The following is a 25,145-nucleotide window of genomic DNA, read 5'->3' as shown; positions in this document are numbered from 1 at the left end:
GGTTTAACCAACGCTTACAGTGGCGCCAGAGTTTTGAACTCCACTGCGGAGGCTGGAGTACGCGTCCTCTGCGTGGTCGCCTGGATGCAGCTTGCCATGGCCGTACCTTCCCTTGAGGAGCTGGACTCCTTCAAGTACAGCGACCTGCAGAACTTAGCCAAGAATCTGGGCCTCCGGGCTAACCTGAGGGTACGGAGCCGGTAGCGGGCAGGGCAGGGTGAGCGGCCTGCGGTAGACTTGGTGGGAAGGGACAGAACGGGAATCCCGGGGACGGAGCCACCTGTCCCTCCAACTATGCAAAAAACGGAAAGGGGGCCATAGCATTCACCTTATTTTGGGGCTGATTTGTTGGGGGGCTCACACAGGCCTTGACTTCAAAAAGGTTTGTTCGGCTTGATGTTATTGGAAGTACTCGAATTAATTTAGGAAATGCAGGCCCAGAAAACTCAGGGATGCTGTGTCTAATTCAGGTTGTTAGGCAGTCGCGGAAATAATTGCCTTGGCTTCTGGAAAATTCGAAACTAACAATTCTGGGAATTGTAAATGAATCCCAAATCTCTTAATACTTTATTGGAGGACCTGGAAAAAAAGGATGACTTTTAGAGGACCACCCCATGGACCAATTTTTTTTTTTTTTAAGATTTTATTTATTTATTTGAGAGAGCGAGAATGAGCGAGAGAGAGAGAGAGCACATGAGAGAGGGAAGGTCAGAGGGAGAAGCAGACTCCCTGCTGAGCAGGGAGCCTGACGTGGGACTCGACCCCGGGACTCCAGGATCATGACCTGAGCTGAAGGCAGTCGCTTAACCAACTGAGCCACCCAGGCACCCCATGGACCAATTTTTATAACTCAGCCCTGACCTAGAATGATTGTTCATTTATAATTACCATTGTGGTAGTGTTCTGTTTCAAAACCCGTAAGGTCTTTGACTCCGAGGCGCAAAACGATGAGGGGAAAATGTGGGGGTTCAATTTGGGACTGGGGTTTATATATTCTTTAGTGGACTTTTCCCACAAAATATTTACTGGTACTCTGTAGGGTGTGGTATTTACACAGTGAATGCCTGAATCAGGCATTACAAGTGTTTTTAAGTGAGTTAAAATTATCAGTGCCCAGGTACCTGTTAGGGCTTAATAGTAAAGGAGTGTATTTGGAGATACTTCTGAGCTACTACTTCATAAACAAAGCTTTAATTCCTTAGCTTAAATGCCTTAAGCTTTTTGCAATCTGGTTGGAATCTTATCCAAGACAGCATAGCATCCGGCCTGTGCTCGTTCCTGTACACCTGGCACCTTAGTCCATCTTTCTGCCTTAGCTAATTTTGACTCTTTGGCCTCAGATTCCCTTCTTTCGCCCTCTTTATTTGCATTAATAATTCCCACCTGCTCTTCAGAGTCCAATAGAATTATCACTGACTTAGCTCTTCATCTCCTCCTCTTCGGTCCCTTGGCCACGGGTCTGCCACCCCCGTAATCCCAGGAGCCCTATGTGCTTTTTAAAGCCGTTTAATTTCAGGTACTCTCTTTGAGCACTTGCAGGCTTTCACCTTGCACTCTGGTTATTTGTGTATTACGTTATCCTCTCCACTACAAGTTAAGTTCCTTGAACAAGAATCTCATCCATGCTCCTTGGAAGGTCTTTTCAACACTAAGTGCAGTACATTTTATTGGGAGATACTGAATAATTATTCTCAATCACTTGTTGGCAGTGCTAGAATAATGCTCCAGACGGTGGCAAGACAGTTACAGTGGAGGCTTCCTGATTTCAATGCTCTGGATAACATTAACGCCCTACAATCGTTTGGGTCTCTGAAGAGCTACTGCAACGGAGATCTTTTTCTAAAAGCCCCACCTGCTGTTCTCTTGAGGCACCTGATCTGGGTTAGCGGATTTATCCCCCGTTTTCATAGAGTAGAATAGTGCAGTCTTTCTGGGCACTACAGACCCCCTTACCTATCTGGCACACGGTAGGTGTCAATACTTATTGAGAGGTACTATTTTCCAGACAAAGTTGACCGCATGAGGCTTTGTTACAAGCAACTATAGAAAGACAGTTTTGAGACAATTAAAGAAAATTGAACTAGTTATTAAATTAAGGTATTGTTAATTTTGTTGGGTATAAGAATGGTGTTGCTGTTATGCCCCGACCCCACCCCCCACCTTTTTTCTGTACCCAACCAGCTGGCCCTGCCTGGAGAAAATGACCTAACCTTGTTGACTGAACTTATATTTATGACCATAAATTGTAAAATGAGCATTTGATCCCCAGATGCTTCCTTGGTAGTCATTAACTTTCCCATTTTTGAGGACACTTATTTCCTATGTTACCTCAAATTAGCTCCCTTCCCTCACTTGATGACTTTTGCTCATAGGTGATTGGAAAAATAGATGGAGTCAGCAGAGCATTACCTCATCTTTCCACCATGAAACCCTCAGGCCATCTCACCTCTGTCCCCTTATACTTTACCTTCTCCTAAGGGCAGCCTTGTCGGTTGTGCCGGGGATCCTTGTTCCCGCCTCCAGGGCTACACACCTGCAATTAGCTCCACTCCTCCATCAGTTTCTCCCACTCAGCTGGCTCATTTCCATAATGGATGCAATCAAGTCTTAATATTCCCCATCTTAAAAAAAAAACACAACAAAAACCTCTCCTGACCACTTGTTCTTCATCTTCTGCTCAATTTCTCTGTTCTTTTCCACTGAAATTACACTTACCAAGGCCACCAGGCTCTGCATCTTCCAAAGCTTGTAGTACATCTCTATCCAACCCTGCTATTCGGCAGGATTGAATCCTCCTTTTTGCTCAAACCACTTTCACCGCTTTTCACTCCCGAAATCTGACCTCTGTTTACCATCACCAGTGCTGCGGACCTGGGCCACAGCCTGTCCGCTGCTCTCCCGCCTTCACTCTGGCCTCACGGTAGTTATTCTCTTGTAATCGAGGCAATATTTGAAACTTAGAAGGCGCCACTTTTTCTGCTCAGTGCCCTCCATTGACTTGCCTCACACCTAAAATAAAATACTCCTGCAAATGTAATGTGAGGAACTTGGTTTGATCCTGATTTGGAGGGAATCTTTTTCAAAAGAAAACAGCTAAAAATTGAGGAAATTTGATTATGGGCTACATATCAAAGGATATTAGGAAATTAATATTTTTCCTAGGTATGATAATGCATTAGAGGTTATGTAGAATAGCTCCTTATTTTTAGAAGATGTGGCTGATGTATTTAGTGGGAAAGTATCGTGTTGGCTAGAACTTATCTTCAAATAGGTTGGCAAGAAACATTACTATAGAGCAAATATGAGACTGTATTAATGATTGCTGAATCTAGGTAGGGAGGATAAGAGTGTTTATTATACTATTTCAACTTTTCTATGGACATGACTTTTTTTTATTTGGGGCACCTGGGTGGCTCAGTCGGTTAAGCGTCTGCCTTCAGCTCAGGTCATGATCCCAGGGTCCTGGGATGGAGCCCCGAGTCAGACTCCCTGCTCAGTGGGGAGTCTGCTTCTCCCTCTCTCTCTGCTATTGCTCGGGTGCTCTTGTGCTCTCTCTTATCTCTCTCTCACACTCTGAAATAAATAAAATCTTAAAAAAAAAAATTTTAATTTATTCATTTGAGACAGAGACAGCATGAACAGGGGAGAGGGGGAGAGAGGATCAGGCTCCCTGATGAGCAGAGAGCCTGATGCAGGGCTCAATCCCAAGACTCTGGGATCATGACCTGAGCCACCCATGCGCCCCTGGACTTGACATTTTATTAATAAAAAGTTATAAGTAAGAACGCCGGGGTGGCTCAATCAGTTAAGCATGCACCTCTTGGTTTTGGCTCAGGTCATGGTCTCAGGGTCAGGAGATCGAGCCCTGCATCAGGCTCCAGGCTCAGCAAAGATTCTGCCTAAGTTTCTCTCTCCCTCTCCCTCTGCCTCTTGCCGCCACCACCACCCCCGCCCCACCCCCATCTCAGACTCTCTCCCTCTTTCTCTAAGATAAATAAATCCTTAAAAAATTAAGAAGGTACAAGGAAGAAATCCACACCTTGCCGTGACCTATACCCCTCTACTTGACCCAGCCTCTGGCTCCATCTTTGATCTCCCGGCCCCCAGTCACCCCAGTGTTCACATGCTCCCCGGCACTGGTGTCTTTCTGTCCTTCCAATTCACCAGCCCACCTCCGGCCTTGGTGCACCCTCTACTTGGGATGCTCTTCCCCACATCTTCACCTGCTGCCTCTTCTTGTTCACATCTCGGCTTAAAAGTCACCACCTCTCAGAGGCCTTTCCTGACCCTCCCAACTCCGGTAGCACCCTACCCCAGTCCCCAGTTTAATTTTCTGGTAGCCTCTGATGTCGTATCATTTATTTTGAGCTTCATTAATAGACTGCCCAGTAGTCCACCACTGGAGGTTCCTAGAGAGTGGAGACCTTGTCCCTCTGGTTCAGCACTGTCTGTCCAGCGCCTGGAACAGTGTGCAGCATGGTACATGCTAGCCGAGGGGATGAGGGAACACGTGCGGCTACTAACACGTGCGCTTCTGCTCGGCACTCTTGAGCATCCCCTGTAGCATTCAGCCTGCTTGATGCCCTTCCTTGGCTCTGCCACAGGCACCTTGTTTCGTCATTGTCGCGCGTTTGAGGAGGTTTCTGTGGTATTTTAAGTCTGGAAACCTGTACAATATAGAGCCTATGATTAACATTACTGTATGGTATACTTACAAATGTGCTAAGGTCTTATGTGAAGTGTTCTTAAAACCAAAAAAAGACAAAACCCAAAAGGGGTGTAGGAAACTATTGGTGACAGATAAGTGTATGACCGTGATAAAGATTTCACGGGTATGTATTTATCACCAAACACACGACATTGTGTATATTAGCTATCTATAGCTTTTTGTTTGTCGATCATACCTCAATGAAGTGGTTGGGGGAAAAAATGATCGAAGAACCAAGAATGCCTGAATTCTGCCCTGCCAATCACCCCCTTCACAGAGAAGACCCCAAGAGAGATTCAAGGAACAACAGTGGTAGAAAATATGCACCACCTTATTACGAGCTGGTATGGTGCCTGGGAACTTGATGCAGGGCATACTGGTAAACCAGCTGGGGGATGTGCTGCACACCCTACAGCCTCTCCTGTCCCCTGAAGCCCAAACCAAATCTGGATCCCTGCTGTTCTGTCCTGGACACACACCCAGTGATAAATGGTATGAGATGTGGTGGCTGGGCCCACAGTGAGAAGGAAATCTCTGGTTCTCAGCTGCCTGGCTGAATGGAAGAAGAGAAGACAACCCAGCCAATATGCTTGACCTTTTAAAAGCACAAGATAACCAATCAGATTAGTATTTCTCATTCAGGAAGGGAAGGTTTCTCAGGGTGAGAAGAGAAACTGAGTCCTTTTCCCCCAGGGGCCTGTAACCATCCTCCCCCCGAAGCCTGCCTGTGTTTGGCATTCCTGATCTGAGAGACCCCCACCATGTTCCATCAGCTGCCCAAGCCAGAAACCTGGGTGTAATACAGTTTCACTATTCCTCAACCCCTGTGTTCCTACTGATTTTACTTCCTAAAAAGATTTTGAATCTGTCCCTATTGCCTTAGTCCTGCTCTAGCTCAGGCCACAGACCTTCCTGCTTTCCTCTACCAGCCTCCCAGCCACTTTGTTGGCTTCCGTCTTTCTGCCATCCAGTGCATCCTGCACATCGTCCTGCTAGAGTGATCATTCTGAGCAGTGGAGAACTGGTCACCTACCGCCCTGCTACAGACTCCTCAGACGCTGCCCTTTGCTCTGAGGGTGAAGTTGCTACTCTTAACAGCCTTCCAAAGCCTGGCGGGATCGGCCCCTGCGCACTCTCCCAGTGTCTTCTCTCTCCTTCCCTGAACAGCTCCATGCTCCAGCCACACTGAACTTGAGTTCCCTAAACTCCATTCTTGCCTTCCCGTGCATTTTCTTTACCCCTTCCCTGTGGCCACCGCTGTCCCGTTCATTTTTCAGACCTCAGCAGCTGCAGACATCATGTCTTTGCTTAGAACTGGTGTGGCCAGTTACCAGCTCTAGTCCATCCCGGCAGTCCGGACCTTGGCCAAGCCCACCCGTGTTCTGCACAACAGCCTGGGCATCCTCATGCTGGCGCTTAGCCCAGTGTGTCTGTCGTCATTGCCTCTTTCCCTGTCTGACTTCCCCGTTGTGTGAAATTGGGGTGGCGGGCAGGAGGGGAGGGCGGCAATTCTGTCTTGGTAATCCGGAGCCTGCCCAGAGGACATTTGAGGAGTACAAGGACAGGAGAATAATTATCCTCAAAAAAGGGAAAGTTACTAACCTTTCTTTTTTGCTTTCTTGATTTTTGGCCCTACTGATAAACTCTTTAACTCTCCTGCAGGCAGACAAGTTGTTAAAAGCCTTGAAAGCCCACCTTAAACACAAGGTAAAAAAAGAAAATGATAATCGGGTAAGTAATATTTCTTTAACACCTGTTAAATACTAAAACAATTATATTTAATGAGTGGTAAACACAGCTAGTGATGACTTAAGACATGCTATTTATCCCTGAAGAGATCATTATTGGTAATAATAAATCCTTTGATAATAGTATTTGTTATAAAGAAACTGCCTAGTAGTGAGTAACCTGTTGAATAAGATGTTCTCATAAAAATGCAAAGGTTAATTAATTACTAGTTGCCAAACCTTACAAGAGCTAGCTTGGTATCAGCAAGGAAGGAACAGGATTCGAAGCCCCAAAAATCCAGGTTAAGTAGCATTCTGTCATTTCTTTTTATGTGATCTTGCAAAACTCAAATGCCTTAATTCTCAGTTTCCTATTCTTTAAATGGAAATAACCTCTCCTCTGCTGAATTGAATGTTATGGGGCCTGTGAGAGTGGCTTGTGGTGAACTGGAAACCAGAGTGATGGGGGAGGGGCTGTCGTGGCTGCCTTAGACCGAAGGTTTTCAAAGGGCCTGACCTAGTCCGTGGATGCTGCGTTAGGGCCAGGATTCTAAACTCGAAATAGAGGAAAATCCAGAAAGGCCTTAAGGCCCTGGGCTTTGAAGAGCATCCATTATCTATCTGGAAATGAAAGTAAATATAAACATGAATTCAAAATCCAGCCCCACCCCCATCTTTATCATCTCTATAACTATATTCCAAGTTATAAACATTTAAAACTGTTAGTTAATATTCAAAATTCTTTTGGGGTCCCTGGGTGGCTCAGTCAGTTAAGCATCCAACTCTTGATCTCAGTTTAGGTCTTGATCTCAGGATCATGTTTTCTAGCCCTACATTGGGCTTCATGCTGAGTGTGGAGCCTACTTAAAAAATAAACATGAATAAAAATTAAAAATGTAGGCAAAATCCTTTTGATTCCAGGTTTGATTACCTTAAAAAAGGATTCTGAATTCTAGCTTTAAGATTTTACATCAACTAAGTCTCAGTCTCTATATAATTCTTTTAATGATTAAGGGTACATGATTAGTGCCATTTGAAATCAAGATTTTAGTTTGGATGGTAGTTAATAGAGTAAAATCATCTATCATATTCCAAATTCAACATCTCAGGGGCCATTCCATTTTGGAAAAATTTCACAAAAGCATGATGATAGTCCAAATTCAGTCAGATAAAGAATTCCTGGGGTGCCTGGGCAGCTCAGTCGTTAAGCGTCTGCCTTCGGCTCGGGTCATGATCCCAGGATCCTGGGATCGAGCCCCGCATCGGGCTCCCTGCTCCTCGGGAAGCCTGCTTCTCCCTCTCCCACTCTCCCTGCTTGTGTTCCCTCTCTTGTTGTGTCTGTCAAATAAATAAAATCTTAAAAAAAAAAATTCCTAAGTGTTGAATCTATAAATATTGAGCTTAGGGCGCCTGGGTGGCTCAGCTGATTAAGCGTCTGCCTTCGGCTCAGGTCATGATCCCAGGGTCCCAGGATCGAGCCCCACGTCGGGCTCCCCACTCAGTGGGGAGTCTGCTTCTCCCTCTCCCTCTGCACCCCCCCACCATTGGCTTGTGCTGTCTCACTCGTGCTTGCTCGCTCTCTTTCGAATCTTTTTTTTTTTTTTTTTTAAGATTTTATTTATTTATTTGACAGAGAGAGACACAGCGAGAGAGGGAACACAAGCAGGGGGAGCGGGAGAGAGAGAAGCAGGCTTCCTGCGGAGCAGGGAGCCCGATGCGGGACTCGATCCCAGGATCCTGGGATCATGACCCAAACCGAAGGCAGCCACCCAACGACTGAGCCACCAGGCGCCCTAAATAAGTACTTTAAAGGTGTCTGCGATCCAACGATACATGTACCACGAGGGCGTCACGTGTATAGCGGAAGCAGTTTGTCTTTCCTCCCCCCTGACTCTCCAGGGAGTTGGGAAATGTGCTCCAGATAGCCTCTTTGTACTCTCCTGTATCCCCACCTTTGGATTTGTTTACCTGTTTTCACCTGTCATTTGCTGACCTTCTTTGGGGTGAGTTCACAGGTGCATCTGGATGTCCTTTACCACGCTTGTCTCCTTGTTGCTTAGCTCCTGTAAGTTTGCTTGCCACTCTTCATCCTGGACCTTACATCATTATCAAGTGTTTCACTTTTGTTCTATTTTACGTCTGTTTAAAACCTGCCATTCTCTAAGCCTCCTTATTCTTGGACTTCCAACACATTTATATTGTGGTTCTCATTGCAGGATATATGGGAGAATGTATGAGGAGCTTTTTACAAATGCTGGTATATAGGCCTCACTAAATCAGCTCTCAGGGGGTGGGGTCCAGGCAGCGTCGTGAGATGGAGTGAAAAATCAGGATACAAAGCACTCTAGCCACCACTCCCACATGCGGAGCGCCAGGTGTCAGGGCCGTGTGAAATATTGGAAGGCTTCTCTGTAAGGAAATTGGATGGCATCAAGCTAAGGCCTCTGTCTTCTGGCATTCAAGGATTCCCTTGCCTAACAACCTCCTCCCCACCTAAGGATCCTAGTAGATCAGATCCTGCCAGATAAGACCCTGCCACACATCCAAGCCCCTGATGAGGTCTTTCTTGTTTTCTGAACTAGGATAGATAGCCTACAGTCACCAGACATCTGAGGGGAAGCCTGCAGTGTGAGAGAGCTGAAGATAAAAAGGTGACCCTAAAGGAGACCCAGAAAACAAACAAAAGCTTTAAGGGGGGGGAAAAAAAAAACCTTACAAAAAACTTAATGATTTATCAACTAGAATTCAGCTACACAGACACGGCACAGATGATTCAATTAAGGTTATATAACAAGCTATAAATGTTAACTTAGAGAATAGATGACAGACATTGAGCAAGAAAAGGAGGACAAGAGGTGAAGAGAAGTATAAGGATTCTGTACTTGGATTTTACAGGAGGTTTTGTGTAGGTGTGGGACAAGATGTAAAGGTTTCAGAATCCTTAGAGCAGCAAAGGTAACTAATAGAATGAAGGGGTACAGTGCTCTCAGGAAGAAGATGGGAGAGGAGAGTGGGACCAGTGAGCTAAACTGCAGCCCGTGCTAGGCTCTGAAAACAGCTGCTGCAGATAAACGCGTGGCCCACCAACAAACCGCACGTCAGGAACCACCTGAAGCGAAGCCCCAGAAATGGGAGGGCCGGCTTTCCACTAGAATCTCTTCAGGATCTCCTAATTTTTTTAGCCACAGGTGTGTAATATTAGTTTATTTCTTGATTAGAATTTATGTGTAAAAACACCAAAAGCAAATCAAGCCTCTCCTTTATAGTGAAGACAGGCCTTCCTCATACTCATGATCATTTCTCACTTATTTTTTTTTCCTAGTGCTTCCATAGTTTCATTTTTACATGCAAATCTTTGACCCATCCGGATTGTGTTTTGGTGTGGAAAAAAATCAGGCTTCATTTCCCTCCCCCCACCACAGAGAGAAAAAAGCATAGTTCGTTTTCTCTGCCTCACGTGTTGAATCGTGAATCTAGTCTTTCCCCATTAGTATGAAGTGCGACTATTCCCAAACAGTTAGTTCTTACGTAAGCAAAGCTGTTAGGGACATTCTGATACTTATACCAACTGTTCTGATAACGGAGCTCTTTACTTTTAGTTTGTGGTCGTACAGGGTGTCATTCTTCCCTTACTCCCTTATTTTGGCCTTGGACAAGTTACTTTAGATTCTCTAAGCCTCAGTTCCCCCCACCGAACTGGGGATAGTGTTAATACCTTTCTCATAGGCTTTGAGGAATAAATGAGATAACCCATGTAAATACTTAGCCCAATAAATTTTTTATATTAGCTATAATTATTAGAGCATACTGCCTAGTACTATGCTTTGTGTATATTCAAAAAATTAATGCTAATTTGCTTATTTACTCACATTAAGAAAACTTGGAATGCTTTCCTAGCCTAGTTTTTAAGCTGGGGTTGTTAAATGTGATTCTTTTCTTTCTTTCTTTCTTTCTTTTTTTTTTTTTTTTTAGATTTTATTTATTTGTCAGAGAGCACAAGCAAGGAGAGTGGGAGAGGGAGAAGCAGGCTTCCTGTAGAGCGGGGAGCCCGACGTGGGGCTCGATCCCAGGACCCTGGAATCATGACCCGAGCCAAAGGCAGTCGCTTAACCGACTGAGTCACCCAGGCACCCCTGATTGTTTCTTTTCAAATGCTCTAAAATTCTTGTCCTGGTCTATACCTTTAGTATAAGAGTTTTAAAATTACCTTTTGTAAAATGTTTTTTATTCAGTTTAAATTCTGATTCTTCCTGAACATTATAACTCTAAAAATAGGACATGGCAGATGAATGCCTTTCTTTTCAGGATGGAAGTCAAACTTCTGCATCGTCTTGTGACGAGGCTGAGATGCAGAGTGGCAGCCAGGAACAAGCTGAGAGAGAGCCGGTTGGCCATGGCACCAAAACCAGGAGAAGGTGCAGGACGGTCCACAGGAACCCTGACTCCCAGGTGAATGGATGTCTGCAAATTTTGACCACCACCTGTGCCAAAATGGGTATATTCTTAGGAAATTTTCTCTTTGAATTTCCTTATGACATCCAGTGGTTGTAAACTGTGTGTGCTGTCCGCTCCATGAAAGCAGAGACCCGAGTCTAGACTGGTCATCACACAGAGTGAGAAGCACTCACTGAGGATTGAGCACAAATTAAATATTGGTTGACTAAATATGAAAGAATTAAGTGCTCATTTAAGTGAGGGCTAGTAAGAAGGAAAGAGAAGGGGCGCCTGGGTGGCTCAGTTGGTTAAGCGTCTGCCTTCGGCTCAGGTCATGATCCCGGAGTCCTGGGATCAAGTCCCACATCAGGCTCCCGGCTCGGCGGGGAGCCTGCTTCTCCCTCTGACCCTCTCCCCTCTCATGCTGTTTCTCTGTCTCTCTTTCTCTCAAATACATAAATAAAATCTTAAAAAAAAAAAAAAAAAAAAGGAAAGAGAAACTAACATTAGTAAGATTTTTTTTTTTTTTTTTTTTTTTTCTTTTCAACTAGCCTCAGACCTAGTGATCACTCTTCGGTTGGTCATTCAGCATAATGATCAGGTGATTAGCCAGGGGCTTCCCTCAGTTACTTTGAGAGGACTCTGATTTTATTCTTTTTTATCCTCTCATTCAAATGTAACTTTACAAGACACAGTCCTAATTTTTATTTTCTAACTCCATATAGTCCCTAGGAGAGCTAATCTTGCCATTTAAGCTTCTCAGTGGCCCCCTAGTATGTCCTATTCCCAACTCTGCCACCCAGAAATCTAATTCTCCTAGTTTTCTTCCTTTAGCCCCTTTTCAGTGTGGGTGTCTGTCTTTGGAAGGCAGTGGTGACTTTTTATCATTTAAATTCTTTATTCCCTTTTAACATTTGTAGCAGGATGATTCAGAGATAAAAATAAGTGATCACGCTGAATTGCAGAATCAAGAGAAGCAGGAAAACCAGGATCTCAGAACAGTTGCAGAAGTTCCTTCACCACCAGATGAGAGCCAAGGAGAGGAGAATGCCGTTTCCTCAGGAAAAAGAAGAATAAATGGTATGCCAAAATAAGAACAAAACGAAACCCTGAAATTCCTAGGGGTACCCCTGTGCGTTCATTTTCTAGGACTGCCATAACAAAGTACCACAAACTAGACGCATTGTCCTCAGGTCCTGTCAGGGTTACTAAAGGCATCCACCTCCCTTTCTGAGGAACACCATTCAACCCAGACACCATGCTGTAGAACTAAGTGTTCTATAATTACAGCAGAAGTTAAGACCAAATACACTAGCCCATCAAGTCCTCTCTAGTACTGTTGTGGAAAAACCGGCAGAAGAGTGGTAGCTGGGAAGTTGAGGGAGGTTGATCTCCATGTGGATAAAACCTGGCCTCTCCTCCTCCCCATCAGCTCCTTCTGCCCCGCTCCAGACACCGGGGCACAGAGCTGTGTACCCGCTCCTTCACGACCGCAGAAAGGGGGACGCAAAGTCTCCCTTCCTGGGGGGTTCTTAGTCTCTAACCTTCTAAAATCCTCTTCCCTAAACTGTGTCAACTAAAAGTCTGTTTCAGTGAGACCAGAAAACTTCAGTTCCCCCAGACCTAACAGGACTGGGTGCTTTATGATTTCATTCCCCGGGAAGCGTGCCCACTGCCGCGGTGTCTCGTGTTCGCGTCCCCGCTGCAGCCCCGTCTGCACCCCGGAGGCGGCGCCTGATGGGTGGAGAGAGAGGGGGACCCACTCCCGTGGCCTCTCCGCAGTTACGCGCAGAACCTCTAATGCTGAGCCTTCCCTCCTTCCCCAGAATTTGGAATGTCTTACCAAATGTAGAAAGTTGCTGGAGGTACAGTTTCTGATTCTGACTGAGCCTGCGAGCCTGCAATTTTTGATCAACACCCTGGGGGACTAAGATGCATATGCCTCATAAGCCCACTTTAAAATCATGATTTAGAGCAAGATAGAAATGTGACGAAGAGTCAGAAGTGGGGGTGGGATTACCAGTGTCTGCTGTTGCACCCATCATTTTGTCAGCGAGACTTAGCTACAGGACCCAGTTTCAAGGGCGTGGGGAAACAAGGGGGGACGCATTGAGTTCCCCTAATGAAACACAAGCTATTGGAAGAACAAAAATAGGATCACGTAGGTTCTGGTAAGAGGTGGTTTTTTTGGTTTGTTTTAACTTTTTATTTTGACATAATTTCAGACTTAAAGCTGCAAGAACAGTACCAAGTGTTGCTCTGTTCTTGATTTCCGAAATGTTAACATTTTGCCACATTTACTTTGGTCCTTCTCTGTTTATATACACATATGCATCCGTATAGGTGTGTGTACATTTTGCAGAAATGTGCTCCTTGCCCCCTAAATAATTCAGCGTGTGTTTCTTAAAACGCAGGTTTTAGGGGCACCTGCCTGGCTGACTGAGTTGGTAGAGCATGCGACTCTTTTTTTTTTTTTTTTTTAAAGATTTTATTTATTTGACAGAGCACAAAGCAGAGGGGAAGAGAGGGAGAAGCAGGCTCCCTGCCGAGCAAGGAGCCCGATGTGGGACTCGATCCCAGGACCCTGGGATCATGACCCAGGCCAAAGGCAGCCACTCAATGGACTGAGCCACCCAGGCGTCCCAAGCATGCGATTCTTGATCTCAGGGTCGTGAGTTCAAGCCCCATCTTGGGCCTAGAGCTTAAAATAAAACAAAAAAACACAGGACTTTCTCTCACAAATGTATGGAGTACAAAAAGCTCATTGGTAAGGATTCATAGTCCACATTGCAAATAACCTTTGAGAAACTACCATTTGTCGGGGCACCTGGGTGGTTTAGTCGGTTAAACGTCTCCCTTCAGCTCAGGTCAGGATTCCGGGGTTCTGGGATCAAGCCCTGCATCGGGCTTCCTGCTCGGCCGGAGGCCTGCTTCTCCCTCTCCCACTCCCCCTGCTTGTGTTCCCTCTCTGGCTGTCTCTCTCTCTGTCAAATAAAATCTTTAAAAAAAAAAAAAAAAAAAAAAAATACCATTTGTCAAGTGGTACTTAGCATAGTATCAGAAAATAATATCCACAGTTCTCTGAAAAGGGTTAATATTACAATACTCTCCCCTTTCAAACACCTGTTTGTGGCAAGATTTGTTTTCATATATACTTAAAACAGTATATCATAATATACTATATGCAAAAGCAGATAAGAGAATCCAGCTGTCTTTAAGTCGGACATTAAGTAATCGGTGAAAATATGCCATCTTCTCACTATTTTTGTTTTAGAAATTTTAGCCATTTTTCATAAATGTTTTTGTTAACATAAACAAGTACATTGTTTTTTTAGTGTATCAAACATTTTTTAATGTTTTAATTGTAATATCTACTGGCACATATAGATAGAATGTAAACAAAAACGGGGGGTCCTCCATAATTTCTAAGAGTATAACATCTGAGACTAGAAGTGTGAGAATTGCTTATCTGTTCTATAGATGACCTTATTTGTTTCATGAGTTACTCTCTTTTTTAGTTAAAGAAAACTTTTTTAATTTTTGTCAGCGAGAGAGAGCACAAGCAGGGAGAACGGCAGGCAGAGGAAGAAGCAGGCTCCTTGCTGAGCAAGGAACCCCCTGCAGGACTCGATCCCAGGACCCTGGGATCATGACCTGAGCTGAAGGCAGACACTTAACTGACTGAGCCACCCAGCCACCCCTTCATGCGTTACTCTATTCATATCCATTAAAGCAAAGGAAAATCTTGGCCCTTGGATTTCGTTGTCATGTCTCTTTAGTCTACATTAATATGGAACATTCTTCAGTCTTCCTTGAAGTCTTTGAGGATTTTTTTTTTAATGTTTACATTTTTTAATACAGGCCAATTTGGGGGGTCCTCAGCCTTGATTTGTCTAGTATGTGCTGAGGGTTAGATTTAGATCCAGCACCTGTGGCAGGGATCCCACAGAGTAATCCTCAGTGCCCGCCCCCCAGAAGGCACAGGTGGTGGCTTGTTAACAGGTGATCACCCTGCTAAGTTACTCGTTTGGGAAGTTGCTTTTTTTTTTTCCATTTGTAATAAGTATCTGGTGAGGCATGATTCTGACTCCATCAGAATGGAACTTTACCTTTCTGGTTTTAAAGGCAAGTTCCAAGCAGAAGCTCCTGCAGCCCCTCCTGCTCTACCCAGTAATTCTTTGATGTCTTATGGATGCATTGGGAAACCTGTAGTATGAGTGACATGATTATAAATAGTAATTCTTGAAAACCCACTTGGATTTTTTTTTTTAAGATTTGATTTATTTATTTGACAGAGATACCGAGAGCAGGAACACAAGCAGGGCGAGTGGGAGAAGGAGAAGCAGGCTTCCCACCGAGCAGGGAGCCCAATGCGGGGCTCGATCCTGGGATCATGACCTGAGCCGAAGGCAGACGCTTAACGACTGAGCCACCCAGGCGCCCCCCACTTGGATATTTTTAAGTAGATTGCCTCAAGTTGAAAAAGATAACAGAATGTTGTTGTAAGTGAGGGAAAATAGCTAGTACATACACCATGATTACAGCTAGATTTAAAGAATAAAAACCAGTATGGAAACGGAGGACCTGAGGAAATATGCCAAAATGCTCATGGTAAGGATGTTTCTTAGGTTGGTGGGATTGTGTAATTTTTTTTTAAGATTTTATTTTTAAGTAATCTCTACGCCTAATTTGGTGATCGAACTTACAACCCTGAGATCGAGTCACATGCTCTACCAACTGAACCAGCCAGCCATCCCAGGATTGTGTGATTTGTATCATTCTAGTTACAATAACCTGTTCATAGCAAAAGTTTTGAAAAAGTTCTTAAATTTCTTTTATTTATTTATTATTTATTCATTCATTTGAGAGCATGAGCCAGGGGCGGGGCGTGGAGAGGGAGAAGCAGACTCCCCACTGAGTAGGGAGCCCAATCGGGGCTTGATCCCGGGACTCCGGGATCATGACCTGAGCTGAAGGCAGACGTTTAACCGACTGAGCTACCCAGGCACCCCTTAAATTTCTGATATATTTATGTAACTTCTATACAGGAAGCATAAGATTTCTTCCTGCTTGAAGCATATGAGCTAAAATTGTAGTGATGCTATAACTCATTCTTTGTGCTCATTTTTCCCACCACCTTGCAGACCTCCTCACATGAAATACCTTCATGTTAACTTCTAGAAATTTGGGGCGCCTGGGTGGCTCAGTCATTAGGTGTCTGCCTTCGGCTCAGGTCATGATCCCAGGGTCCTGGGATCGAGCCCCCCATCAGGCTCCCTGCTCCACGGGAAGCCTGCTTCTCCCTCTCCCACTCCCCCTGCTTGTGTTCCCTCTCTCGCTGTGTCTCTGTCAAGTAAATAAAATCTTTAAAAAAAAACCCAAAACTTCTAGACCTTTTTTTTTCTTTTAAGTTTCATTTATTTTAGTAATCTCTACACCGAATGTGGGACTCAAACTCACAATCCTGAATTCAGGAGTCGTACATTCTGACTGAGCCAGCTAGGCACCCCCAACTACTAGACGTTTCTTAATAGGAAGAACTTGTTTTGAAATCTTTGATTAGTTCTGTACCTTTCGATTCAGGTAATGAAGATTCAAAGGTACCTTCAGAAAGAAAGAAGCCTCTCTACACAGATGGGTTTTCCAAACTTGGAAAAAGCAAAAGAAATACAAGCACTACTCCAAGTAAGTTTTACACACACACAAACAAAGTAATAGTTGGCGCTTGCAGGCTAATGCCGAATAGGCAGGGCGCAAGGACAGCTAAAAGCTTGAATGCTGGACCTGGGCCCTGCATCCTCCTCCTCACTTTCTAGCTCTGAGACCAGGGGCCTCTTATCCTCAATAAACCCACTTCCTCAGCTGACAGTGGGAGTGAGTAGACTACCGATTTCATCAGGCCGATACAGACAAACCTGATGTTGCCCCTCCAGTTCCAGATCACCACCTGAAGCAATGACTGCAGTAAAGTGAATCAAATGAGTTTGTGTCCTCAGCATGGAAAAGTTATGTTTACGCTGTACCGTTAGTCTGTTAGGTGTGTCATAGTGTTATGTCTCAAAAAACAATGCACATATCTGAATTAAATAATTTATTGCTAAAAAATGCTAACCATCATCTGAGCTTTCAGCGAAGTGGTCATCTTGTTGCTGCCGGGGGGTCTTGCCTCGGTGTTGATGGGCCTCTGAGGGATGGGGGATGGTGGTTACTGAAGTTTGGGGTGTCTACGGCAATTGCTTGAAATAAGACCACAGTGAAGTGTGCCTCCGTGATCGACTCTTCCTTTCAGGAACCATTTCTCTGTAGCGTGCAGTGCTATATTGACAGCATTCTACCCCCAGTAGAACTTCTTCCAAAACTGCAGTCCATCCTCTCAAACCTTGCTGCTGCTTTATCAGCTAACTTTATGGAATATTCTAAACCCTTGGCTGTCATTTCAACAGTCTTCACAGCATCTTCACCAGGCGTAGATTCCATCTCAGGAAACCACTTTCTTTGCTCGTAAGAAGCAACTCCTCATCCAGTACAGTTTTATCCCGAGATGGCAGCAAGTCCGTCACGTCTTCAGGCCCCACTTCTCATTCTAGTTCTCTTGCTGCTATTCCCACCACATCTGCAGTGACTTCCTCCACTGAAGCCTTGCACCCCTCAGAGTCATCGTTGAGGGCTGGTATCAGCTCTTTCCAAACTTCTGTTCGTGCTGATATTTTGGTTTCTTGACATGAATCACAAATGTTCTTAATGGCATCTGGAATGGTATATCTTTTCCAGAAGGTTTTCACGTTTGCCCAGGTCCATCAGAGGAATTACTATCCATGGCAGCTATAGCTTACAAAATGTATTTCGTAAATAGGACTTGAAAGTCTAAATGACTCTTTGATTCATGGGCTGCAGAATGGATGCTGTGTTAGCATGAAAACAACATTAATCTTGTACATCTCCCTCAGAGCCCTTGGGTGACCAGATGTATGGTCAATGAGCAGTCATATTTTGAAAAGAATCTTTTTTTTTCTGAGCAGTAGATCTCAACAGTGGGCTTAAAATATTCAGTAAATTATGTTGTAAACATGTGCTATCCAAGTTTTGTTGTTTGATTTATAGAACACAGGCACTGTAAGTGGTATAATTCTTAAGGCCCTAGGATTTTCAGATGGTAAATGAGCATTGGCTTCAACTTTAAGTCACCACCTGCATTAACCCCTAACAAGAATCAGCCTGTCCTTTGCAGCCAGGCATTGACTTCTCTGTAGCTATGAAAGTCCTAGATGGCATCTTGAAATAGAAGCTGTCTCATCTACATTGAAAATCTATTGTTTAGTATAGTAACCACCTTCATTAAAGATCTAGCTCTTCTGGGTAACTTGCTGCAGCTTCTACATCAGCACTTGCTGCTTCACTTTGTACTTTTATGTCCTGGAATAAACATGAACCTCATGAACCAACTTCTGCTAGCTTCCAACTTTTTTTCTGCAGCTTCCCGAACTTCTTCAGCCTTCATAGAATTGAACAGCATTAGGGCCTTGCTCTGGATTAGGCTTTGGCTTAAGGGAATGCTGTGGCTGGTTTAGTCTATCCAGACCACTCACACTTTCTCCGTATCAGCAATAAGGCTGTTTTGCTTTCTTGCCATTCATGTGTTCACTGGAGTAGCACTTGTCCTCTCCTTCATGAACTTTTCCTTTGTGTTTATAACTTAGCTAACGTGTCCTAGTTTTCGGCCTATCTTGGCCTTTACCGTGCCTTCTTCACCAAGCTTAATCATTTCTAGCTTTTGATTTAAAGTGAGAGACATGCAACTCTTCACTTCACCTGAAGACTTAAAGGCCACTGTGGGAGCAGTCGAACACACAGCACTTACTAACTTTGCCAGCTTATTTGGGCACTGCTTGTGATGCCCCAAAACCATTTCCATAGTCAAATCAAAGATCGCTGATCATAGATCACCATAGCAAATATGTAACAATAAGGAAAAAGTTGGAAATATTGCAGTAATTACCAAAATGTGATACAGAGACATGAAGTGAGCCAATGCAGTTAGAAAGATGGCTCTTGACAGGGTTGCAAGAAACCTTCAATTTATAAAAAGAAACAAAAAGAAACAAAAAAACCCAGTATCTCAAAGTGCAGTAAAAGAAGGTATGCTTGAGACTATTTTTCTACCTCTGATCACCTAACCTAGCAACCAGGACATGGCACAGTAAATCTCTGAGAATGGATGTCTATAAAGTACTTGGTACAATGTCCACCTTGTAATTTTTTTTCTTAAGTACTCTCTACCCCCAACACAGGGCTTGAACTCACGATCCCAAGATCAAGAGTCACATGCTCTACTGACTGAGCCAGCCAGCCCCTAAATTTTTTTTTCAGTAATAAGTTTAAGGGATTCCATATTTAAACATGTAATTAATTGTTCTATATTGCCTGGTACATAGAATGTTGAGTGTTATATATTTATAGTACTTAGAATGCTGCTCAGCATATATTAGAAATATATATAATCATTAGAATTTTAATTTTTAAAAATTCAACTTCAATTATTTTTTAAAGATGTTATTTATTTGACAGAGACACAGCAAGAGAGGGAACACAAGCAGGGGGAGTGGGAGAGGGAGAAGCAGGCTTCCCGCAGAGCAGGAAGCCCGATGCGGGGCTCGATTCTAGGACCCCAGGATCCTGACCTGAGCCAAAGGCAGACGCTTAACAACTGAGTCACCCAGGCGCCCCTCAATTTTTTTTTTTTTTAAGACACATTTATTCAGTATCATGATCAGACCATTACATTTAGCAATCAACCACATGGGTACAAAATAAAAATCTACATTAAAATCCTTTGTTGGAATGCTTTACACTTTCCACAGAACAGAAACTAAAATAACCTGTTATACAATTAGTCCTCAGTTTTTGCCCATACACATGAGCATTGCCTAAAACATGTCTTCTTTGCAGCAGGTAGGCCCTGCCACCACTGTGCTTGGCTGAGTTCACAAATCTGTTGTAACCTGTAGCTTTCCTCTCATTTCTCTGTCTCTGCTCTCCTGCTAAGCTGTGTTTCCTGGCAGTAATTAAAACCTCCTGCCACGGCCGTAGCTCCTGCTGCTGCTGGAACCACCACAGCCACCTTGGTTTCGTGGTTTGGCAAAGTATTGGCCTCCACCACCATGGGGGCCAGAGCTTCTGCCTCCAAAATTTCCTCCATATCCAAAATCTGAGGATTGATTGTTGTAATTGCCAGAATCATCATAACTTCCACCACCTCCAAAGTTGCTTCCATCATTACCAAATTTGTTATGGCCATCCCCACTGCCACCATATCCACCACCACCCCGACTGCCACCAAAGCCACCTCAACCACTGAAGTGTCCTCCACGACCAAAGCTATCATTCCCACCAAAACCACCTCCACGACCACCACCAAAGTTTCCAGAACCACTTTGACCTCTTTGGCTGGATGAAGCACTAGCCATCTCTTGCTTAGATAGGGCTTTCCTTACTTCACAGTTGTGGCCATTCACAGTATAGTATTTTTGAATGACAGTCTTGTCTACAGCGTCATGGTCATCAAATGCTACAAAAGCAAAACCTCTCTTTTTGCCACTGCCTCGGTTAGTCATGATCTCGATCACTTCAATTTTCCCATACTGTTCAAAATAATCCCTTAGATGATGTTCTTCAGTGTCGTCTTTAATGCCACCAACAAAAATCTTTCTCACAGTTAAGTGGGCACCACATCTTTGAGAATTTTCTCTTGGGACAGCCTTCTTTGGTTCCACAACTCTTCCATCCACATTGTGTGGCCTTGTATTCATGGCTGCATCCATCTCCTCCACAGTGGCATATGTGACAAACCCAAAGCCTCTGGAGCACTTGGTGTTTGGATCTCTCATTACCACACAGTCCGTAAGCATTCCCCATTGCTCAAAATGGCTTCTCAGACTCTCATCGGTTGTTTCAAATCTCAAACCTCCAATGAAGAGCTTCCGCACCTGTTCAGGCTCTTTGGGAGACTCTGACTTAGACATGACGGCGGTGGGAGGGGAGACTTTAACGATGCTTACTCGGCAGCATCCACGGGCAGAAAGGACTCAATTATTTTTTTAAAGTGATCTCTACACCCAACATGGGCTTGAACCCACAAACCCAAGATCAAGAGTCATACACTCCTCCGACTGACCAGCTAGGCCCCCCAGAAATATTCTTAATCAGAATAGCGCAGAGCAGGGATCAGCCAACTCCTGCCAACCCTGGCCTGTCTTAAAACCCTTAAGCTAAGAATGGTTTTTACGGTTTTAAAGGATTGTCTAAAAAAAGAGAGATTATACCATATGTGGCCACAAAGATGAAATAAAACATTTACTGTCTGACCCTTAACAGGAAAGGTTTGCCAATCCTTGGTATAAAGCTTTCTAAGCATTATAAAATGTCAAATTTATGATTAAGTAAAGGCCATTTGATTAATTGGTGAGGGGAAAGGACAAATCTGTTCATTCTTATTCTGTGGACTAAACCACAGTTAGCAGTGAAATGGACAGAGGAGAGATGATAAATGTTTGATAGTTGATAAGATGAATATACTTTGTCCCTGAGTTTCCACAAACTGAAAGATACAAAATGGAAGTTTTAGCAAAGATGATGTTTGATCCCTGAATGTCAGGGATGCAGAGAGGAGAATAAGTATTAACAGAAAGACAAAGGGAAGGTGAATAAATGGATTTGTCTTGCTATTAATTGTCATATTTTGGGGAACATTCCAGACTTTAAGAAGCTTCATGAGGCTCGTTTTAAGGAAATGGAGTCCATTGATCAATATATTGAGAGAAAAAAGAAACATTTTGAAGAACACAATTCATTTAATGAACTGAAGGTATGCTGATAAAATTATGTGTTTTGGGTTTTTTCGTTTGTTTTTTTTAAAGATTTGTTTATTAGAGCAAGCATGAGCAGGAGGGGCAGAGGGAGAGGGAAAGAGAATCCCAAGCAGACTCTGAGCTGGGCGTGGAGTCCAACTCCGGGCCTGATCTCAAGACACTGATCACAGCTTGACCAAAACCAAGAGTCAGATGCTCAGATGTGCCACCCAGGTGCCCCTAAAATTATGTTCTTACTGGGACTGAACTATGTGATTTTATGTTTTGTTTTGTTTTTTAAGATTTAATTTGAGGGATGTCTGGGTGGCCCAGTCGTTAAGCGTCTGCCTTTGGCTCAGGTCACGATCCCAGAGTCCTGGGATCAAGCCCCTCATCGGGCTCCCTGCTCGGTGGGAGGCCTGCTTCTCCCTCTCCCACTCCCCCTGCTTGTGTTCCCTCTCTCGCTTTGTGTCTCTGTCAAATAAATAAAATCTTAAAAAAAAAAAAGATTTTATTTATTTGAGAGAGAAAATGAGATGGCACTAGCAGGGGGAGCGGTAAAGGGGGAAGTAGGCTCCCCTCTGAACAGGGAGCCTGATGCAGGGCTCGATCCTAGGACCCCGGGATCACGACCTGAGCCAAAGGCAGATGTTTAACCAACTGAGCCACCCTGGTGCCCCGAATTATTTGATTTTAATGTCAATACCTTAGCTAATACAGCCAGCTTTCTATTCTGCCAGTGGAACGGATTTGAGTTTAATATATCTTTATTATCTGAAATTGCTTCCCCCACCATAAGAATTTTCAGAACCCTCAGAATAAAATCGGGAGTCCTCACTATAAAGAACTAATTCCAAAATGCCAGTAAGTTGTTCTTTTCTCAGGCTTCACACATGGTGCTTATTACTTATGTTGAGGCTAGACTGATTATGGGTGAAGCCATTTTCTTTCTCTCTCACCTAAAGGAAAAAGGAACGAGTTGCACTGGCCAACTTAGGGGCTACCTGCTAACTGAGCTCCTGGGGGCCCTTCAGTCCAGGTCCTGCCTGACTCAAAGTCCCTTCGAATAAGAAAAGGGGAGGAAATCAGCCCCACGGTTGAAATAGAGCACTGAGTTGACAACATCCTGTTATTACCTTACTTGGTCTCTGGTGTTCAAGGGGTGCCACATAGAGTACTGGGGAATATTTATTTTAGAATTTCATAATACATTCCATGTGCTTATTTTTCAAAAAGACTTGGAGGCAGTCTTTGGTATTATAACACATAATATAAGTTGGTTTGAAAGGGGCAGAATATGAGCACTGTTAGCAGGGACGGTATCTGCTGTGTCAGTTGAGTTTCACATTTTCTGATACAAATCCCAACACAGAAACACACTAGGTGACAAGTTCTAAATATATATTTTTTAAAAAACATACACCATAAGCTTCTTAGCAAGAAGCTGAATCTAGAGTAGTAACATTCATTTGAACTCTTTATAAAGCCACTGCTAACCTCATTGAAGACACCGTTTATCAACCAGCTGACAGCGACAAAGCCAAGCCGTGGCATTTGAAGGCTGCAGATTGGTCCGACAGCTCGGGTGGAGAATCAGAGAAGACATACTCAGTATGCCCATAATAATGCTTGCTTAAATATTAGCAAGGGCTAGGCATCACTCTGCTGACAGCTGAATACCTGGACAAAAGGCCCATGCTGATGATTTACAGGAAGTAGACCTCTAGTTTCTTTTTGTCTTCTTTTTCCTTTTTTTTGCATGAAAATGAGCTAGGAGTAAATATGCCTGCAAGCAGGGCCACTCATTTTCCTTACCATGAAACTGAGTCTACTTAAATACGTGATTGAAAGTCAAGTTTTCTATACTACATAATACGGGTGAGTTAAAGGCAAAAATTAGGGCAGAACAAGTGCCTCAACCATAAACTTGAGTGTAGCTCTGAAGATGTGTTAAATAATGATTAGGTTATCTTATTTTTCCCAATACCCCACCTGAATGAATTTAGTTCTAAAATCACCCCCACTCCCCACTAAGGAATAGATCAGATGGGTTATTTGGTATGATCTATTTGGAAATTGAAAAATAAAAAATTACAGTGACTTCACCATAGCTAATAGGAAGTTTTTCTTGACAGCTGACATGTTTTGGGATTGGTCATTGGACAGTGTTAGATCATAATAAATAAGCAGAGATCTTAGAATCATCTTGGCCACGACCTGTCTCTCCTTGACTTTCATTAGAACAGGGAGACCGATTTGATTTAGTTGCCAAATGGTCCTCTATAAGCATCAGAAACACAGCGCCCCAAGATGCCGCTTTATCTTGCCAACAGTGGGAATGATGAATTTTTTAAATCTTTATTAATATAATATGAAAAAATCCCAATTGAGTTGGCATTTCTTTGATCACTATATGTTTATGTGTTGTTATTGGCTGGGGTTTTTTGTGAATTTGCTTTTTCTTAATTTTTACTCATCTATTAGCCATTTATGTTAATGCTATATATTCTATATTATAAATGCTTTCCTTCAGTTTATCTTTTAACTATATTAGTGGTGTCTTTTGTCTTATGAAAGATTTTTTTCTTAATTTTATCCAGCTTTTCCTTTTAAGGGTCTGCGTGGTTTTTTTGTTTTTTTTTGTCACACCCTGCCTGTTTCAAGATCATAAAAATAAGCTCTTATATTTATTTGTACTGCTTTTATTATTTTCACCTATATTTAATCCTTAACCGACTTTTGTATATGGTATGATTGAGCTCTTTGCTTTGTTAGGATTGAACAGATTTTTATTGCTAAAAGAGAGGAATTGTTTACATACATTGCTAACAAAACAAGTTAGTACGGCTTACCTGAAAAAAAGTTAGATGGATAAGAGCTAGTAGACTCATTTCTGCATTGTAAATAGTTCAGAACAAAGATGCAGGGTTGGTCCTGACACCAAGTGAACTGTGAGGAGACACAGCATGGAAAGTGGGAATCTTGGGGGAAAGACAGAAGGCAGCATAAAAAGTGTGATTAAATAGAACAGTGTGCTTAAATACATATAACCTGGGCTCCCACCTCATGGTATAGATGTGCATTTACTAACTATTTTAGTAAGTTTTAACTTTGTGTCACAGTAGAATCTCTTCTGCTTGTATGTTGAGAAGTTGATATAATTCTCGGAGTGCTTGTATTTCCTATGATATAATCAGAATTTTTCTGTCTTTTGGCTTAGCCTTGTCAATTTCAGTAATCCCACCACTGTTGTACCTTTAACAAAGTTGTGTTTCTTTTACTTACAAGAGCTTAAACCAGTGATAGGAAGACATTGTTATTCTTTGTGCCCTGACAATATCTAAAAAATGATAACCTAAGTGGACCCTCCCCAGCCATTTCAAAGGGAGGGTTTCCCTCCCTCCCTCTTGTTTTTTTTGTTTGTTTGTTTTT

The 25,145-nt window shown here is 43.3% G+C and overlaps 2 protein-coding genes across 7 annotated transcripts in view; one reads left to right on the top strand and one right to left on the bottom strand.

The window, feature by feature from the left end:
* NUSAP1 (nucleolar and spindle associated protein 1) overlaps window positions 1-25,145 on the top strand; it is a 77,028-nt gene that overhangs the window by 39,164 nt on the left and 12,719 nt on the right. Inside the window, exons 1-6 of one of the 6 annotated variants that reach the window (XM_045900314.3) lie at window positions 56-189; window positions 6,371-6,439; window positions 10,741-10,884; window positions 11,835-11,949; window positions 16,453-16,554; window positions 21,621-21,730. In XM_045900314.3, coding sequence (XP_045756270.1) covers window positions 85-189; window positions 6,371-6,439; window positions 10,741-10,884; window positions 11,835-11,949; window positions 16,453-16,554; window positions 21,621-21,730 — 645 coding nt within the window. In that variant the 5' untranslated portion in view covers window positions 56-84. Of the gene's footprint in view, window positions 1-55; window positions 190-6,370; window positions 6,440-8,112; window positions 9,624-10,740; window positions 10,885-11,789; window positions 11,950-16,452; window positions 16,555-21,620; window positions 21,731-25,145 lie in introns of those variants that run through there. The other 5 variants (XM_045900313.3, XM_054513603.2, XM_054513602.2 and 2 more) reach the window with 5 other exon arrangements.
* Window positions 16,248-21,622, bottom strand: LOC123861322 (heterogeneous nuclear ribonucleoprotein A1-like). Its single transcript, XM_054513605.2, has one exon. The coding sequence runs from the start codon at window positions 20,886-20,888 to the stop codon at window positions 20,214-20,216; it is 675 nt and encodes a 224-aa protein (XP_054369580.1). The 5' UTR covers window positions 20,889-21,622; the 3' UTR covers window positions 16,248-20,213.

The sequence above is a fragment of the Mirounga angustirostris genome, unplaced genomic scaffold (assembly GCF_029215605.1).
Source record: "Mirounga angustirostris isolate CCGP_5_RB_7025 unplaced genomic scaffold, mMirAng1.0.hap1 SCAF_9, whole genome shotgun sequence".
In the NCBI taxonomy this organism is placed as follows: domain Eukaryota; kingdom Metazoa; phylum Chordata; class Mammalia; order Carnivora; family Phocidae; genus Mirounga; species Mirounga angustirostris.
The sequence above is the reverse complement of the archived record's forward strand: the minus strand, read 5'-3'. Positions and strand labels throughout refer to the sequence as shown.